The sequence below is a fragment of the Tenrec ecaudatus genome, chromosome 9 (genome assembly GCF_050624435.1).
Source record: "Tenrec ecaudatus isolate mTenEca1 chromosome 9, mTenEca1.hap1, whole genome shotgun sequence".
Classification (NCBI taxonomy): Eukaryota; Metazoa; Chordata; class Mammalia; order Afrosoricida; family Tenrecidae; genus Tenrec; species Tenrec ecaudatus.
This window is the reverse complement of record NC_134538.1, coordinates 127,603,117-127,622,461: the sequence shown is the minus strand read 5'-3', so window position 1 is coordinate 127,622,461 and position 19,345 is coordinate 127,603,117. Positions and strand designations below refer to the sequence as shown.

At 45.8% G+C, this 19,345-nt stretch overlaps 1 protein-coding gene across 1 annotated transcript in view; it reads left to right on the top strand.

Moving 5' to 3' along the window:
* Positions 1 to 19,345, top strand: part of NRCAM (neuronal cell adhesion molecule) — a 104,772-nt gene that overhangs the window by 37,958 nt on the left and 47,469 nt on the right. Inside the window, exons 11-18 of the mRNA XM_075558558.1 lie at positions 3,025 to 3,168; positions 5,325 to 5,436; positions 7,504 to 7,670; positions 7,955 to 8,102; positions 10,186 to 10,310; positions 12,268 to 12,369; positions 18,447 to 18,644; positions 18,738 to 18,808. Coding sequence (XP_075414673.1) covers positions 3,025 to 3,168; positions 5,325 to 5,436; positions 7,504 to 7,670; positions 7,955 to 8,102; positions 10,186 to 10,310; positions 12,268 to 12,369; positions 18,447 to 18,644; positions 18,738 to 18,808 — 1,067 coding nt within the window. The remainder of the gene's footprint in view (positions 1 to 3,024; positions 3,169 to 5,324; positions 5,437 to 7,503; positions 7,671 to 7,954; positions 8,103 to 10,185; positions 10,311 to 12,267; positions 12,370 to 18,446; positions 18,645 to 18,737; positions 18,809 to 19,345) is intronic.

Here is a 19,345-nt window from a genome sequence, read left to right as displayed (position 1 = left end):
CAGCGGCCAGATGCCTAAGTCACACACCGCGAGAATGTGCAGTAGGCAGAATCGTGCCTCACCTCCCACCCCCATCCAAAGAGGTCCACACCTAACTCCTGCCCCCTATGACTATGTAACCTGACTCAGGAAAAGGGATTTGTGGGGATGTGTAAGGTTACAGACTTTGAGAGATTTTCCTGGATTATCCGTTTGAGCCCAATGTAATCACATGCGTCTTATCCCGGCTGGTCTAGAAAGATCTGACTATTGGATGGTGCTGGCTTTAAAAGTGGAGAAAGGGTCCGCGAGCCAAGGAATGTGGGCCACCTCTAGAAACTGGGAACCCCCCCCCCACCCAGGAAGGCACACAGCCCTGCTAACACCTTGGCTTTCGCTCGGGAGCTCAGAGATGTGTTAGCTCCAGGAGACCCCATCGGTCTTGTAACAGACTGCAGAATTGAGCGATAATAAATGTGTATTGTTTTTAAGCCACGAGTGGTGACCGTTTGTAGCAGCAGCATGAAAGGCTCACAGACTGGATGTGCAGAACAATGAGGATGTGGGGATAAAGCTGAACAACCACAGACAGTTTCTTCTCATTAACGTGACTGAAATGGTTAGGGCCCCTCCCCCTTGAGCATGAAAGGAGTTTAAATGCATTGGCAAGGATGTCTTAGGCATCTTTTCCTTACTCCTCAAAAGAAAGGAAGAATATCTAGGACGAAAGCAAAGCCACTTAAGGAAAGGGACGCGATTAGTTTGGTTTTGCCCAACGTGCTAAGGCAGGCACCGTTGCCCCTTTACCGCAGTGTGCGGTCACAGGTAGTGCTTGGCACTCACCAAATGAAAATTATCTCCACTCGCTTAGCAACTCCCAAGAGTGGGGTATGGTTCCGACTGAATTCTCACATATTATCCTAGCCGGTTCCATTTCATCTGAACAAGGCTCAATCCTGGTCTTAACTTTATTTTTTTATGGATTTAAGAGATTTAGCTGAAAACATGATCTCTATGTGAAATTTTACACCGTTTATTTCTACGATAGCATCAGGAATTTCCATAGAAGAAAAATGGTATTTCATATTTAATGTGGCACCTTGGGTCACTCATTCATCTCATTAAGAAGCTCGTCTTAGAAGTAACAGGATTGCAGAAGTTAGTCTATCTTCTTTTGTTAATTAAGCTAGGACGTCGCTAGATTTTTTTAATTATCTGTTTCTATTTTGTCCTTTTTATACATAACCATTTTTACTGTACATTGGGTGGGATTTACATATTAGAGCATCAGCTTTGGATTCCACAGTTTAAACTAATAATCAAGCCCCTAGTAGTTCAACCCTTCACCCATACCTTGACTTCTCTCCCCACTCTTATGGACTCCTCTTTAAAAACATTTTTTAAGTTTTATTGTCAGATACTTTGGATATTATACAATCTAATTGTTCAATCGCATTAAGCAGAGTGGTGCAGTCATCCCCACAGTCAGTTTCAGAGCATTTTCTTCTAGTGCTCATTGGGTTTAGCTCCATGTTTTCCCCTAACCTCCCCTGCCATGTCCTGAGGTCATAATTAATCTTAACACTGTCTCTATAGATTTATATATATACAGAAAAACGTAGAAACACAACCAGAAAGCAAAACAAACTAAATAATAACAATGAAAAAACAGAGGAAAAACCGCAATCTAAAGGAAAGCAGAAGATATTGAAAACTGAAAAAAGGTTAAAATTGGTCAAAAGGAAGAAGGTGATAGATTTTAACTGAACTGCGTCTGCTATACTCGACCGTACAATGCTCTGTAGCTGACATGGAGGCTGTTCACGTCCTGAACTATGGTCAGAGGGAATTCTCCACAGGCTTCACCCGTATGGGGACCCTGCGAATGGATCTTGGGTGTCCACTGTCATCCACTGCTCTCTGCAAACCAGGTGGCCACAGTTTAAGCTCTGACACTGTTTCCTCTTCCATATTTGGATTTTAGTATTTACAATCTTTGGATCACACAGACTGGTGTGCTTCTTCCATGTAGACTTAGTCGGTGCCTCCCTGAGATGGCTGCTTGCTTGAAGATAAGCCTTTAAGACCCCAGATGCTATTCTTCCTGACAGCCAGGCACCATCTAGCTTCTTTGCCACACTCTGCGATCTCTTCATGAGGACAAGTATAAAAAAAGACCATGTCAAAAGAACTAATTATTCTTAGATACAGCTAGAATTAAGTACACTCCCCAAATCCATTCATTTAGCTATGGTTTATATATGTCTCTGGTTCACCTTTTACCATTTTATGATAGAGAACATTATATATCATCGCCCTGGGGCTCAAGGAAATCCTTTTGATACTGCTATCAGTTTAGCCAATGGTATAGTGTTTAAAACACTATTGAGAAAAAGAAATGATATAAGTATAGACTGGCTTTTCAGCTCACAATACATGAATTGTTGATTTGAACAGATCAAACTCTTATGTGACTGGACACTGTTTACATGAATTATGGGGCTCTGAGATAGGGCAAGCCTTCCAATAGCGCTCATTCACAGAAGCAGAGCTATGCCTGCCAGACTAACACATGTCTTATGAAAGCAAAGAGAGCATTAAACAGTAAAGAACTTGCTTCCTCATGGATAACCCCAGTGTCTTTGTAACAGGACAATGATGTCCTGAATTTGCATAGTAATTTCCAGGTAAAATGATGCTCCACGCCCCCGTCACCCCACCCCTGCCCCCGGTATCTTCTCCGGTTCTGATCATGTTCAGTCCTGCTGATGCAATGCCGGTAAGAAGACTGAATGAGCAGGGCACGGGTACCCCTGCTGATAAGTCGTAACTACGTCCTCAGGAGGAAAAAGTTGCTGGTCTTGCCTGGGTTCTTGTTGTTGTTGTTGTTGTTGTTGTTGTTGTTGTTGTTGTTTATCCTGTAGCTCCACCAGTCTGCATTACTGTTCTACTTACTACCACGTGGACCTTGAGTCTTGCATGATGAATTTACATCATTTATGCAAAATGGATTAAAGATACACTTTTTGTTTCTAACCTGAACAGTTGCTGCGGATGACCCCAGCAGAAAAATAGATGGGGATACCATTATCTTCTCAAATGTTCAAGAAAGGTCAAGTGCGGTGTTCCAGTGCAATGCCTCCAATGAGTATGGATACCTGCTGGCAAACGCATTTGTAAATGTGCTTGGTAAGCCTCCTCTTCCTGAAGGTTTCACGGAAAACATGGCAAATTAAATTAGTGAACGCTAGGGGTGCCCCTTCACTCAGCAACCTTATGCTGAGCCTGTCTTAATGTGCAAAGTACAGGCCTAGGAGCTGTGAGAGCTACGTGAAATCGATGATACAAACCTCACCCACACGTATATCACCCACTGGTCTTAACGGTCTCTCTTAGCACGGTTTTGAGCTGGCAAGTTCTACGCTGTCTAAGTAGCCAGCTAGTCAGGCCGCACTGTTTGTCCCCAGATGGTTAGGCTAAGTGCTAACCCAGAAGAGGAAAATAGCATTTGCCTGTAATCACAACTGAATAAGACTGCCATCTCCATCCTTGGGGCCTGACAGGTTGATGTAACAATTTCCATGATTCTAGCTTTTCAGACACAAACCATTAATCATAATCTCAACCTTCATTGAATGCGGAGATGTACAGTTATTTATTAATCCATAGCAATATGTTTAGGAAACCATCAAAGCCATCCTCTGGCATATTCTTCATTATATGATTCACATGGACATTTTTATTTGTCAAATTCGGATAACAAAAAAACAAATCTGTTAAAATTTTTGTGAGAAATGGTGTCAGGGATCTATATTTCCACCCCTTAAGATTGGCATGCCCCCTCTTCAAATGATTTAAAATGAAGAAGGCAACCAATACATGATACGGTTGCTTCCTGCTTGAAATGGAACTCGGGAAGTCGCGTGCAGGGCTGAGCAGTAGCAGTGGGGTAGGTGCTGAAGCATCAGCTTGACTCCTGGGTCTGCTTGTTTCTAGCACACCGAGCAGCCCTCTACTCTTCTCTCCCATCCAGTGTTTTCCTGCAGTCCACCAGCACGCTCCCCCCCGCCCTCCCCGCAAGCCTTGGCTTATGATGGGTCAGTCATTCAACAAAATGGATTTGGCCAGCCTCTGTGTCAGACATTGTGCTGGGGATTAAATACTTTTTTTAAAAAAAGATCATTCCTCCAGCAAAGGACTCACAATATAGTAGAGAATACAACTGAATAAATCAACAGTTATACATTTTTCTTGCATTGATAGCCTTTTAGGTGCACAGTTATATGGATATCTAATACATATTTGTGTACCTAAGTACAGCGTTGGATATACCAAATGTATATACCTGTCGAGGTAGAACTCAAGATAGAGAAAACTTTTATCACCGCCCCACCCCACCCCCAAATTACCTCATTCCTGTTTGCCAACAGTCCTTCTGTCCCTTATCCCGTGGGATTACCCTATGTGGTACACCAGGAATAACTATAATTGAATTTACACAGCAGGTAGTCTTCATTCATTCGTGAATTCACTAGACATCCACATAATGTCTAGCTTCGTTCACTTAGCATAGTGCTTCTGAAATTCCTCCACATTGCTTGGTAGTCCATCACTGTCTCTAGGCAATATTTTGTGGTTTCCAATGTACAGGGCTTCCATGTAATTTTGATTAATGCACTTCTAGCTAATAAATCTTTGGGGGGGCTGCTATTTTAAGTGGTATTTGCTTTAGCATTTTATTGTGCTAATGCTGCAAGAATATAGAAGTACAATTGATTTGAGATCGCTGCCATGTATGTCCCTCTTTCCTCTTGCTGAATTCACTTATTTCATTCTTGTGGGGTTTTTTAAAAGTAAATTCCTTAAGGTGTTCTGTATAACCCATTATGGTTTCTGAATGATAACACTGATACCTTTTTTTTTAAATGCCATGCCCTAGACAAGAAAGCAATTGATGTCATTGGAGTGAACATGTCATAAGAATGTTGAAATGCAGAGTTTGGTGGGAAAGTGGGATCAAATGATGCTGGAATTTCTCTGTGCACATGCTGAGTCCTTCTCGCGCAGTCATCCCAATGTTTAAGAATTAATCCACTAAGAACAAGAGCAGCAATGACCAAGACCGCGTCCCCGCCAAGTTTGGCCTAAAGCTGAGGGAGCCGGTCCTGGAAACTGAGGGATGACGTATGGCTGATGGGGAGGCAAGGGACGCAATTGTTGGCTGTGCTTGACATCAACTCAGATTAAAACAAGTGTAGTCCCTACACTGCGGGCCTAAAATGTATGCTTGACTTTTCATGTTGACTTTACCTTCTAAAGCTATTTTGACTTCACATTACTTGTAGCTGAGCCGCCACGAATCCTCACATCAGCAAACACCCTCTATCAGGTCATCGCCAACAGGCCTGCTCTCCTGGACTGTGCCTTCTTTGGGTCCCCTCTGCCTACCATTGAGTGGTGAGTCATGGCCCTTTTCCTCCTTGAATACCCTACTTTTGGGAAAGCCACCCAATGTCTCCATACTGTGTTTTCATCAAAGAAAAGAGAGAAACAAGACCATGAAGAACCCATCACCTGCTAATTATTAAATACATTCATTCTTTCACATATCTTGACTCACAGCCTGCTTTGAGCCACATGCAAGGCACCTGTTGTCAACCGCAGAGCTGTAGGTGAAAGTTTAAAACTCGCTTTTAGGTTGCTGGAGTTACAGTGGGTATCACCTGACCCCACTAAATGGTGATTTGAGAGAGTGGTTTGGGGGCATTCCTTGATAGTAAAATCGTGTTTGCGGTGAAGAGAAGGTAACAAATATTAGTCTGGATTCTGTAACCTACAAACTAGATTTGGTCATTCCTAGGGTTTCTCTCTAGTATCTTTCCCTTGATCATCCTGACGTGGATCTGGCAAAGCTCTCCTGTGTCTTTTCACGGGAGCCCCCTCCCTTCATACCCATCTCCTGACATTAAATTCTACGCACACGCACACACACGCACACACCATGATTATTTTCACATAGCTGGGAGAGACAGGACAGAATGGAGTGAAATCGTTCCAGAGCATTTCCCTTTTTGAGCATCTATCAGCTGCCAGGTGGTGTGCTGGGCTCCAGACACCGTTGTGAGAACAAAGGCTCCAAACCCACCCCGTGGCCATGGAGTTGATTCATCGCTAGCCTGTCAGACAGAGGGGTGCTGGCAGTCCCGTGGGCTGTGCAGTAGGTAGCTAACCACAGGTGAGCAGTGTGAATCCACCAGCCACTCTGAAGGAGAAAAGTGAGGCTGTCTAGTCCTGTGAACATGTAAAGGTTCAGAAATCTACTACTCCAGGTTAGCTATGAGTCAAAATCAACTCAGTGGCCATGAGCATGTTTCACCCATAGGCAGGGTAGGGTGTCTAAGGATGGAACCCTGATGGAGGCTGACTGCCCCATCTTTATCCTGCAGGGCAGCTGGCAGGCTCCAGCCACGGACCTTCTGGTTAGTTATCAAGTGCTTTAACCATTGTGCCACTGGGGTCCTAAGATGAAGGACTGGTTTAGGATTAAGAGGAGGATCCCTAGTGGTGAAAGCCAAGTTAAGCACTTGGCTGCAACTGAAAGGTTGGTGGTTTGAGTCCAACCAGAGAAGATGTGGGGATGAGTTTCCATAAAGGTTACAGCCAAGGAGCAGCCCTCCAGGGAAGATCTACTCTGTCATCCAGGGTGGCTGTGAGCCAAAGATCCATTCCACTTCCCCTAACACGAAGGAGAACGACAGGGAAGCGTCTCCATCCTGCCTTGGCCACGGAGGACACGCACTGATTCTAGTGCACACAGCCTGCCAGGTTTCTCTCCCTCCTTTGCCACCCTCCCTGGCCCTGGCTGGCAGGCGCCACGAAGCTGAATGTGAGCTTACTCTGCACTTTTTCTTCGTGTTGCTCCTCGGGTCACTTCCAGTCCATACTTTCAGAAGGGCCTCCTGGAAATCAAAATCCTTCTAAGAACAGTATTCTGCAGTTACAAGTACATCATTCAGAATCTCTCACGGCCATTGAGTCGATTCGGACTCTTCCCTCTAGAACAGCATAGAACCTGGGGGGTATCCAAGACTATGAAGTCTTTACAGGAAGACACGGCCTCCTTTTTCTCCCTTGGGGCAGCCGATGGCTTCAAACTACCGACCTTGCAGTTAACAGCCCAGCTCATAATCACTGCATCACCAAGTTCATTGCTTGATCACCTATTTAGAGATGAAATAGGCAATAACATATATATATATTAACTTAAGGACCTCCCATAACAAAATTTCCATTGTAAAGATGTTGTATTATCAGGCTCATTCTATAAGCACCATTTCTCTTTGAATTTCCAACTTGATGTCCTTGTCTTTGCACTTAACCCACTGACTGAAGCCACCTGCCCGGTGCTGGGGCCCTTGTCTCTGACTCTGGCATTTAAATGTGGCGTTGACATTGAAAGTAGCCTTTTGAGGGATGAGCCTTTCTCTTTCCCTTTCTCTCATCGGGGTAATATCTTGAATGCAGGTTCAAAGGCGTCAAAGGAAGTGCTCTTCGTGAAGATACTTACATCTTACATGAAAATGGAACCTTGGAAATCCCTGTGGCACAAAAGGACAGTACGGGAACCTATTCATGCGTCGCAAGGAATAAATTGGGGACGGCAAAGAATGAAATTCGGTTAGAAGTCAAAGGTAAGGCAGAGAGCGTGCTTTCTTTTGTCAACTGCTTGGCGACTTTAGAGGAGCCTTGGTGGCGCTGCTGGGTGAGCATTGAGTCCAGTGCTACCTGCAAGGTTAGCAGTTCAAACCTCCCTGGGGGAGAGAGATGAGGTCTGCACCCGTGGGCACCCTGCAGTCCTTAGAAGCCCTCTGTATCCAGACTTTCCATGACTTGGTATCCACTCAATGGCACTGGGTTTGGATTTGGTTTGGGGTGAGGACTTTGAGCAACAGATAACAATAACTTCACATTTCAGATCCAACAAGGATCACGAAGCAGCCTGAGTACGCAGTGGTGCAAAGAGGGGGGACGGTGTCCTTTGAATGCCAAGTGCAACACGACCATACCTTAGTCCCCACTGTCCTGTGGCTGAAGGACAACGGTGAGCTGCCCAATGACGGAAGGTATTTGAAGATGATTTCTTTCCTTTCTCGTCTTCCTCTTTAAGCTGCTATTAACCCCCGGGGGTCTTGTCGAGCGACTCAACAGAGAGGTTTCTGTATGCTCCTGAAGCCTGCCGTTTCCAAAATAGAGAGGCGCCTTTGCTCCCTACTGTACGATGTTAGGACGAAAGCAGCCATCAAGTTGTTGACCTAAGACACTGAGCATGTCCGTGTCTCTCGGTGTCGGTCTTCTCGCTCTGTTCACTTGGCGTAGGAACAACCCTGCGGATCTCAGGCAATGTGTTGTACTCAGTGCAACGAGGTCTCAACCGATGTTTTCATTATCGTTCTACCAATAAGCCCAACACCAGCTCCTTAATCACAGAGCGGGCCTGGGCCCTCGTCTGTGTGAGACACCGGGCCGTTGGGTTGTTAGCTGCACCGGTGGTTTTATTATGATTTTATCTAAAGCCAGTGGAAGGGGAAAGGCAATCCAGAAGGTAGAGCATGGAGAAGGGGCTGAACACACTGCGGCCCTTGAGTTTGGAATGGGAGAGAGGCCAGGTCAGGTTTCAGGTGAGGCTCCCATCCCACGCCGTCAGAACACTGAGCTGAATGAGTGAGTTTGGGCAGTAGCCGAGGGGCCACAGGCATTGTCCTGCCTGGGAAGGAACACTGTATTCTGGTGGCAGTGGATCCGATGGTTCTCATGACTTGGTCCATAGCTCTGTGTCTAACTGCAAAACAACCAAGCGGACAGAAAATCATTTGCTATCAAATAGCAACCCGATGTTTTTTTCCACTAGAAGTGCACCCCACCGGGCTCTCAAGGTTGTAACAGTTCAAAAGCAGGCAGCCAGCCCTTTCTTCTGAGGAGCTCTAGGGTGAGTTCAAACTGCCAGCCCTTCTAGTTGGCAGTTAAGGGTGTCACTGCGCTGCTCGTGGATTTCCTTATCAACAGCCCCCCAAAGCTTTGTGGACAGCTCCTCTGTGTGAGCAGAGTTTTTCATCTAGTTCTGTGTTCAGCACACCAGCTATATTTGTATCGTCAGCATCGGGATGGACAAGCAAGCTTAGTCGCTTACGCTTTCCCTCGGCAGTTACCAGAGAAGGCAGTCGATGATTTATGCAGCCTCATGAAAACCACACACGAAGCCCACCTGCATGGATGTTTGGCCTGCTGAGCAATTTTTCATCCTCACAAGTAACCTCCGTGAAACCCGAGTACAGCTCTCTGATCTAAACCTTCCTGTTTGTACTGATAAGACAGACCCTCAGCTTTGCTTTTGCCCTCTCCCATGAGAGGTTACGAGGCAGTCCGGTGGTTAGGAATTTAGCTGATAACTGAAAGGTTGGTGGTTCGAACAGGACGAAGGTGAGACAGTCTGCTGCTTTACAGATTGTAGCTCTGGAAACCCCGGATCACAGCTCTGCGCTAGAGAACACACTGTTCTTAAATAATGGCTTTGTTAAGACATTGGGCTGGTGTTCAAATGTGTCTTGGCAACAGAGGCCTTCATGAGGTCCTAGAGCAACGATAGAGTTGCCCCACCTCACCTCTGAAGCCCCTGAGAGCCTTAATGAAGCCCTGAAGACTGAGGCTGTAGTGGCTGCTCACTGGGCTGTGATCCACAAGGTCAGCAGTTCAAAACCACCAGCCCACTTGGTGGAAGAAAGCAGGGCTTTCTACTCCCGTAAAGAGTTACAGTCTAGGAAACTCACAGGGGAAGTTCTACCCTGTCGAACAGAGTCACTGTGTGTTGGCATCCACTTGACAGCTTTGAGTTTTATTTATTTTTTTGTTCATGATAAAACTGGAGAGTAAAAAGATTCCAAAGGTGAGTTTTAGTTTTGAGAGTAAGAACGATTCCACAGGCGTGGCTCCAAAGCACTCTCTCAGATGACGCCCTTCCCCTTCGAGTCCAAGATGTTACTTCCAGAACTTCCATTCTTCTCCAACAGGCATCATTACTAAAGCAATACAGATGATATGGTTTCAACCCGAACGCCCTGGAAATAGCTTTCTCATTTACCAAGATCAAGGAGTTTCTCTCAACCAGTCACAAATGCTCGTTTCAGCGGCCCTGAATGTGTCACTCCACAGGTTCACCATCGACAAGGACCATTTGGTGGTCGCTGACGTAGGTGATGATGATGGAGGCACCTACACGTGTGTGGCCAACACCACTCTGGACGACGTCTCTGCCAGCGCCGTGCTCAGCGTTGTTGGTAAGGCCTTGAGCACACACAACACAGCACAGTCAGATGCTCTGTGTTAGGTCGAAAAGAAAAATGATGACTAGTAAATGTTTGCTTATTATCTGCTTACGATTTTATTGGTGAGTTAGACATGTTTTCCTTCTTTTTAAAAAATGTATCTTTAAGGCAGTGATTTCTGTGTGCATGGACTCCACAGCAGCACTGGGGTCACAGGGGGATGTGCACATTGGTGATGTTCTTTATAAAACACAAGGGAAGTCGTCTACTTATTTAAAATGAAGAGACTCTCACACCCACCCCTCCCCTAGATTACTGCTGCATGCTATGTCTCCACAGCTTCTTATAGAGCTTAGTTTATAATGTTCATACCGGGAAATCTATCTCCGTGTGCTGTTTTATAGCTTTCCTTACTAATTTTGACTAAAATCCTTTCTATTGATGTCCTTTCTAGCTCCTACTCCAACTCCAGCTCCCATTTACGGTAAACTAATACGAATCTTTCTTTCTCTATTTTCTGTCCAACAATATCATACTTGCAGTAAGACATGGACCCCTTTGTTTTTGCCACCCTGACATTCTGTGTCTTTCAGGACGAGAGCTCAGCCCTGTGTTAGGCTGGGCTGCCCATTTACTGCTGTCAGTCACTCCTTCATGCTAGCCCTGAATCTTCCCCTGGGTGTAATGCCGGACATTGCTAAATCTTTCATGTATTATTATAAAATCGTTTCATCTACTGAAAGTCTCTCAAGTATCATTTCCTTATAAAGTCACATTCCCCAAAGCCATCATCTCCATTTCACCAAATGAAACAACTATTTAAAATCCCATTTCACAATTAGGTTTTTAGGTTTTCACTTCAGTCTAATGAATAAACATTGTTTGGGGATTCCATTTTCAAATAATTTACATAGGAACAAATATGGACGTTGAGAGCATTTGGCTTTCAAAATCAGAGGAAATTATTGCATTGTGTGATATTGAAATATAATAATAAACTGTTCCCAAAAGGAAAATACCAACTCACTGCTGTCCCTAGAGGGAGTCAGTCTCTACAAGAGCAGAGGACCTCAGCCCCCTCCCACAGAGTGGCTGCTGGGTTTCAATCACTGACCTGGCGGTTAGGAGAGCGCCCCTTAGAGCTCTTAGCTCACAGCACCCCCAGGGCTCTTGAGAGAGGTCATTACAGAAAGGCCCGCATACGGGTGGAGCCATGCTGTATGATTTTCTGAGTCTAGAAAATAAATCAGGAATTATTTCCAAAATATGTTTATATCCAGAGAACTAAATTTATTTATCACACAAATACAAAAATTAATTGTGTGGCAGAATTCTCACTTGCATTTAGCAAAACTGAAAAATAAAACTATAACTAGCTAAAGATGAACAGACAGATTCTATTATAAGCACGTATAATAGAACCTCTGATGGCTAGGAAAAAAACTTTTCCATATTTGTATATGATTTCTGGTTGCCTAAGAGCCAAATTACTACCAAGATCTATAACTTAACATGTGCCCCCAAATTATTTGAACCTCTTTTTTTCCCCCTGGAAACTGCACATTCTGATTTGTCTTTGTTTCTCAGCGTCTGCTCTTCTCCATCTCCCATCTACTGGGGACTAAGCTTCGACATTATTTTCGTGCTTGGTGTCTACTTGTGTTTATGAGGAGACGCATCCTGAGAGGGCTGAGGGGCCGCATATGCTTGCTTTATGAAGGGGGGTGGGGGTTCCAGATGATTCGGCCCCATTGATAACACGAGCCCACAGGACTCAGCCGTGGGTTCCCTCGAGTGGGCTTGTGTGTTCCCGGCAGCCTCAGTCGTCTCCCTCTCCTTCCTGTCGCATGCCATCGGCCCTCAGTTGCGCCTTGTGTCTGTGGGACACCCCCTCTAGACTAGCACCGCCAGCAAAGGAGGCGAGCCTCAGGAGGCTGACGGGTAACCACGTTGTGTTTTCGGTCCGCAGACGTCCCGAATCCTCCCTTTGATTTAGAATTGACAAATCACCTCGACAGAGGTGTGCAGCTCTCATGGACACCAGGCGATGACAACAACAGCCCGATTACAAGTATGTGGTCTCGGAGGGTGGGGGGGGGGGCTGGCACACGTCATGGCCAGTTTGAAATTCAAATGCCTTACAGAGCTATTTGCCGACATTCTCTCTACTGGTAGACCAAGGGGTTTCTGTTGATTGATGGGTGCTCTTCTCTCCAGAGTCAGGGGTGGTTTTGTTGTTGGTTCGTGTTTACAGTTTATGGCAGGTGGCACTAATTAATTCTGACAATGTTCACTACACAGATATAATTTTGTTTGCTGTTTAAGATCCATTCGTATCACCTTAGCTTTCCATCATGACCAGGAGATGAATCTTAAGTTATTCATTTTTCCCATTACCCTGGGAGAAAAATGGGAGACGGGAGTGCTGGCATTCCCATTTTATATCCAAGGAGATTCAGAACGGTGGATAAAGTGGCATTTCAAATCCAGAGTTGGTGACAGACAGGGTGAAGATGTCAGATCCATCAACAAAATGGCACAGAGTCAATTCCTCGGCTTCATGGTGTAACGCTAGGAAATAAAAGTAGGTGGCAGACAGGCAGTAAGGGCACAGAAAGACCTTAAATGCTTTGACTATAGGTCATGGTCGAGTTTTCCCTGTGAAACTGAAAGGTTCTTGCAGAGTAGACACAGCCCAGCCAAAGGCCTGAAGAACTGTATTACCTCCTGGTAAAAGCTGCAGGAAGATCAAATACCTCTCGGAGGACTACCCAACAATGTTCTAGAGTGATGCTGGTGTTGACTAACGGCACCTCCAGTACACCAGCGTCTCCAGTCATGTCAAGCAGCTTCCTGTGTGCCTTGTTTCATCCAGTGGCTCCCCTTTCTCCTGTGCGGCGTCCTTGATCAGAACCCTCCTTCGACCAGCCTGAGGCTTCCTCGGTCCTCACTATGGTCTGCTGTGGCCAGCTGCCAGCAATGCTGAGATTCCGTTTCCCTTTCTTAAAGCAGTGCCATGAGATTTCAAAGCATTTCCACTCACTCGTTCATTTGGTTATCTATTCAGCAATAAAAGAGTCAGAATTAGGGCCAGTGGGTTTTGTTTTAAATATGTGCCAGGGAGAGTTCTAAAGCAAAACAATTAAAAGCAAACAAGCAACCTCTGCCCTTATGAAGCCATATTTTTTTATTTGGAACAAATAAGGTAAAGTTAATAATGGATCGTGCTGTGAGTAAAGGTATTAAATGTGTGTGTATCGACACGGGCAAATAACAGCATTGCTGCAGGGTTCCCTGTTCAAATCTCACAGATCTATTCCAGACAAATGTATTTAAATGTCCCTGTGATCCGTGGATAACTGCGGACAAGTTGTGGCAGTCTCACTAAGATGGCTTTAAAAGAAATGGAGTCAAAACTGGCTTCCAAGAGGATCTGCAGGCCAATTAAATTCAAGGCAGAGCGGTCAGCTCACAAGGAGACTGGCTTGGGGGACTCTCAAAGGGTAATCTTGGTAGATTTTCTCCAATGATCTGGACAAACATTGGTGCTTATTATAAAGAAGTTTTAAAAGAATTGAAAACTGCATGAGTGATTAAAGGGCAAGAACGTTGTGCCATTTTTTTGTCCGTTGCTCATTTCTCAAGGACAGAACAAGAGCTGTCTTGTGAGAAGTTTCCCAGAGGAGCCTTACACCACACACCCTGCAGCTCCACGCTTGTCCTATCCGGCTTCCCTTTGTTCCTCAAACTCAACAGTCGCAGGGAACACGCGTCATTCCCTGAGGAGGCCCAAACCGGTGCTGCGGGGTGTGATCAATGAGAGAGCCGGAATTCTTCAAGGGAGACAGAAAGAGGGAAACATCTGGATCTCCCAGTGTGGGCAATACCGCCCCCTGGGGGTGCTGGGCTGCCAAAGCAGATAGCTCCACTTGAACCTGGACAATGGGGTTTCTAAGAACCGAAGGAACACTGAGTAATATTTCTTTCTGAGAAAGGGGAAGTAGGTCAAAGAAGTTTAGGAACCTATGATAGAGAGAGAATGTGGCAAGAAACAATAGCCGTCATATTAATATTGTCATTAAAGGAACATTTTTCTGATTTTGCAGTCATACTTTTTGGCTTACATAGACTGTGTGTGTGTGTGTGTGTGTGTACTTGATTAGAACACTCATTCAGCTATCCTGAGTCTTCCTCTAAGTCAATAGATTGGTGTGGCTTGTACACACACACACATACACACAGCTCAGAAAAGCATCCTGAGAAGTCACTGACAGGCTCCATCTGCTGGGTGGCAGGGATCCGGTGCATTGCTCTCCCTGAGGTCACCCTCCCCCTGTGTTCCAAGTAGCCAGTGCCGGAGAACAGGGAGGCCCTGGAGCGGAGCCAGACCTAGTGCAGGGCTCTGGTGCTCATTGCTGGCAGTCTGAGATTTCCTCAGGGCTACAGTGCCGTAGGAGGCTCTTCCCATCCTCCCCTGCCTACCCCCTCTCTTTTTAGACATCAGCCTGCATTGTAGCAGGAAGGTCCCCCTGCCTACTTCTGCCTCTTCTTCTCATTCTCACCCACGGGCAATTCTCCAAGATTTATCTTGTACTTCCCATTCAGGCATGGAATCTGCTTTCTAGTGGACTCAAACACCTATATGTCCACACACACATGGTTTGGCTTGAGATTATGTACGTGTGTGTGTGTGTGTGTGTGTGTGTGTTTACAGGCACCAATTCTACACCCCCCCCCCCAAAAAAAAAAAGACAGGAAAGGGCCTGGAGAAATATGGAGAAGGCATAATGATGACTAGCCAGATGGGCAGGCCAGGCCACACGGAAATGGTAATATTTGAATACAGGAAGGAGTAAGCACTTGAGGAAGGAGATAAGTCAGCAGTTATCTGAAGGAAGAACTTTCCAGGCAAAGGCAAGAACAAGTGCAGGGGTCCTGAGGCAGCACCATGCTGCTAGGTGGCCACTGTGGTGGAGTGCAGCGAGCCAGGGGAGGGGAGGCCAGCAGGCAGAGCAGAGCGTGGGAGGCTGATGGGCGGTGGCAGAATGTGACTGTCCACAGTGGGGAGCGGGCAGGGCTGGGGAGGAGAGGAGCTGAGGGCTGGTGTTTGGAGGGAGAGGAGCCCACGGGTGGTGTTTCGATCTTTCTGACTATAGGAGAGCAGAGCAGAAACAGGAGACCCGTTGGGATCACTGGCCTGGGACTTCCTGGTTGGTCAGAGCAAACTTGCAGGAGTCCCTCGGAGTTTTTCAAGCTTGAGAAACATGAACTTGAGTCCCTTTACAGTTTCCACCTGAGGTCGCTGCCCTACGTTAATCAGGCCATGTTGATGAAAAGCACCTGCTGTGATGAAAACCCCATCCCTCGTGGAACTCCGCATGGAGCAGGCGAGGGGGGCGGCCGTACCTCATAGAGTCCCCGCGATTGAGAAGCGTGCAGTGCCAACAGGCTCTATGGTGTTAAGACATAACTCTTTATGAAATTGTATGTGTCTGGTTACTTCATAAAAGGAAAATTTGAGTATTTCTTTTGCCTTAACCCAGCCCCCACTGCCATCGGCTTATTATTAACTCATTCGTGAGCCTACAGGACAGACTAGAACCACCCCGAGACTGTACGTGTACAGGAGCAGAAAGCCTTCGCTTGCTCCCCTGGAGCAGCTTGCGGGTTCTAACTGCTGACCTTGCAGTTAGTTGCCCAACACCTAACCCACTGCACCAAATTACTGAGACCTTAAAGTAGGTCACTAACCAAGAACGTCTGGGACCTTCTGCGTCAGGAGGTTGCCCAACATTTCACACAGGAGAGATGAGGGCAGGAACAGACCGAGATGGTTGGGGGTGCCAAGAAATGATCAGAGTGGAGATATATTTTCAAAGTATTGTAAACAGAATTATTAAAAGCTTGAAAGAAGGGAAAGAGGCAAGAACTTCAAGGTGGGGGGTTGTCTGTCTGTTTTACCTGAGTTGTCAAAGGAGAGGGAAGGAAGAACCAACTCAGTTCTGGTCAGTTCCCATGTGAAGTGACACTTTAGACAATTAAATGATCTGGCAGGTCAACCATTGGCTCACCAAGTCTGAGTTCAGGGAAGCATTCGGCCTGCAAATATAAAGACAGAAGCTATCAGCTTAGGAGACTGGAGACCACCAGCAAATTAGTGTGGTTGGAAAGAACTCCAACTCTAGAGCCTTAGCCCTAGAGAACCACAATATATATAAGCTCTCCAGCTCAATTGTGTCCTCCTGATGCCCCTAATGCCCAGCATAGTACCTGACACTGATTAGGCAGTCAATGAATATCTAATTACATTGTTTTACAAACCTGTACCTACTATATTTTCATAAATACAAATGGTATACCCTGGCAGTAAGTCTTCCTCCCATCTCTGACTCCCCATTCTTCTGGTGACAGCTGTGTGATCACTCTGTGAAGTAAACCCTAGACATGCAAGCATCTATTCTGTTACAATCAGTGCAGCTTCTTTTATACAAGTTAGTGTCCAGCATGCAGTCTTCCCTTTCCTGTTTGCTTTTACATAACAATGTCTTATAGAAATCATTCCACTTCAGTACTGACAAAGCGGCCTTATTCTCTTTTAAGCTGCAGAGTATTCCACTGTGTAAACGGAGCATCATTTACTCAATCAGCAGCCTATTGATTTAGGTTTTTGCAATTAGGTTGTTTCAATCGCAAACAATGCTGTAATGTAGATTCTCTTCCACGTGTCTTGAAGCATGCGTGCAGACGTATTTCTTCAGAATAAATGGCTGGAAGTATCATTTCTTAATCAAAGGCTCTGTAATGTCAGATATTTTAAGATGCTTCCAGGTTGACCTCTAGAGAAGGCGCATCATTTATACTTCCCAAAAACCAGGTGTGACCCTGCCCATTTCCCTGCATCCCAGACAACGAAGCTTGTTAAACCTTCTGATGTCGATCAATCTGTCACATGGCAAATGACATCCACTGGATTTCATTTCATTTCATCTTATTATGAAGCAAACTGATCTTTTTATATGTTCACATTTTCCCAGGGATAAACAAATCACTTCTAAATATTCACTTCAAAATATTAGATCACTTCTAAAATATTATTGTATATCAATAATATTAGGGATAATGCTAGAACTCTGCTATCAAAATACTTTGATGAAATGACTCGGGAATAAAACCATTCTTGCCATCCACCCTTATTAAGATAGTCCCTTTGAGTTATTTCTGAGTAACCCTGGAGGGGCTGGTGTTAAGCATTGAGCTAAGAACCAGGTGGAGACTAGAACTGCCCCGTTCTCCTGCAGGAGAAAGGCAATGCTGGCTGCTCCTGTAAGATGTGCAGCCCAGGAAGCCCTAGGGAGCAGTTCTCCTTGTGCTGTAGGGAGGCTCTGAGTCAGAATCGACTCAACAGGAGTGGGTTTGGGTCAAGTTATTTCTAGCAACTAGCCCCTCTAGTGATGCCTCATTCCCTTTGATGTTCAATGCTCGATCATCCATGCCACTGGAGGAGCCCCTAGCCCGCAGCTCACTGAAGGAAAGGCTGGCAGTGTGAGCCCTCAGCCTCTCTGGAAGAGAGCTGCAATGGTCTGCTTCCAGGAAGGTTTGCCACCCTGGAAAGAAACCCTCTGGGAGAGTTCTCTTCAGGCCTGTTGGGTTGCTGTGGGTTGAAGTCGACTCCGCAGTGGTGGGTTTGGGGTTTTGAAAGAGAGAAGACTTTGATATCACTGACAAGGTCCCACCCATTCCTACCAAACCTCAAGGTGACAGACCACTTATATTTCACTTTTGACAAATTGATGATAAGGATGCTGATAACTAACACGCAAGATCACACTCTGAGACTCGCCAAAAAAACCACCCCCAAGCCACCTAATGATAACTTGCCCCCCAAATACATGGATCACTCTTAACCAGTTTTAAGTAACTCAATTCACTACACTAAAAAAAGAAGGCCAGTTATTTCGGTGTGTTCGTCCGTACTAGGAATAAGCGAAGCCATTCATATTTCGTTACTCTACTTCGATTACCCACTGAGTTATTGCTGGCACCCAGCCTGCTGGGTGACTGGATTCACTGACCTGCATTTGTTGTGTGTGTGTGTGTGTGTGTGTGTGTGTGTGTGTGTGTGTGTGTGTGTGTGTGTGTGTTGGCCAGGATTCATCATTGAATACGAAGATTCGCTGCATGAAGCAGGCCTGTGGCGCCACCAAACAGAAGTCTCTGGAGTGCAGACCACAGCACAGCTGAAGCTCTCTCCTTACGTGAACTACTCCTTCCGAGTGACGGCGGTGAACGGCATCGGGACGAGCCGGCCCAGCGAGGCATCTGAACAGTACCTGACTAAAGCAGCAGGTAACGCGAGACCACGGGGCGTGGGATTAAACAGCAACGCTGGTCACCACGTGCCAGGAGAAGCATGCTCATGTGTGGCTGCTTATTTTCCAGAACCGGATAAAAATCCCACAACGGTGGAAGGTCTGGGATCAGAGCCTGATAATTTGGTGATTACCTGGAAGGTGAGCCATGAAGCCTTGAGCGACATATATTTTTAGAGTTTAAAAAAAGAAAAGTTTTAAGACCATTTCCTGCCTTAAAATCCTACTTGTGTTTAGATACTTAGGAAGGGGCTTCCAAAGTCCATGGGGAAATTCCATGATTTTTTCAGTCCCTTTTCCACAGACCTTTTTGAGGCCCCGTTGTATTTAAGAAGCCGGGACGATGTGGTGACTGAAAACCAGGCCCCTGGAACCAAGATGCGCGGTTGTGAATCCTGGCTGTGCCATGTAGTAACTGCATGGCCTTACGCAAACGGTGTCACACCTAGGCGGTGCCTGACCCGTGTGGGTGCCCAACAGATGCTAACTGCCATAGCATCGCTGTCGAGAACCACCTGGAGAGTATGCACCCCGCTATTCCCAACAGCCAACTTGCCTTTGTTTGTCTATTTTTGCTTACTTGTATTTTCTGGATTTTGTAAATGGGTATATATATTTACTTCTGTAGCTTAAGAAGACCTCCTTTACATACACTCATCTAAACACATCTATACGAAC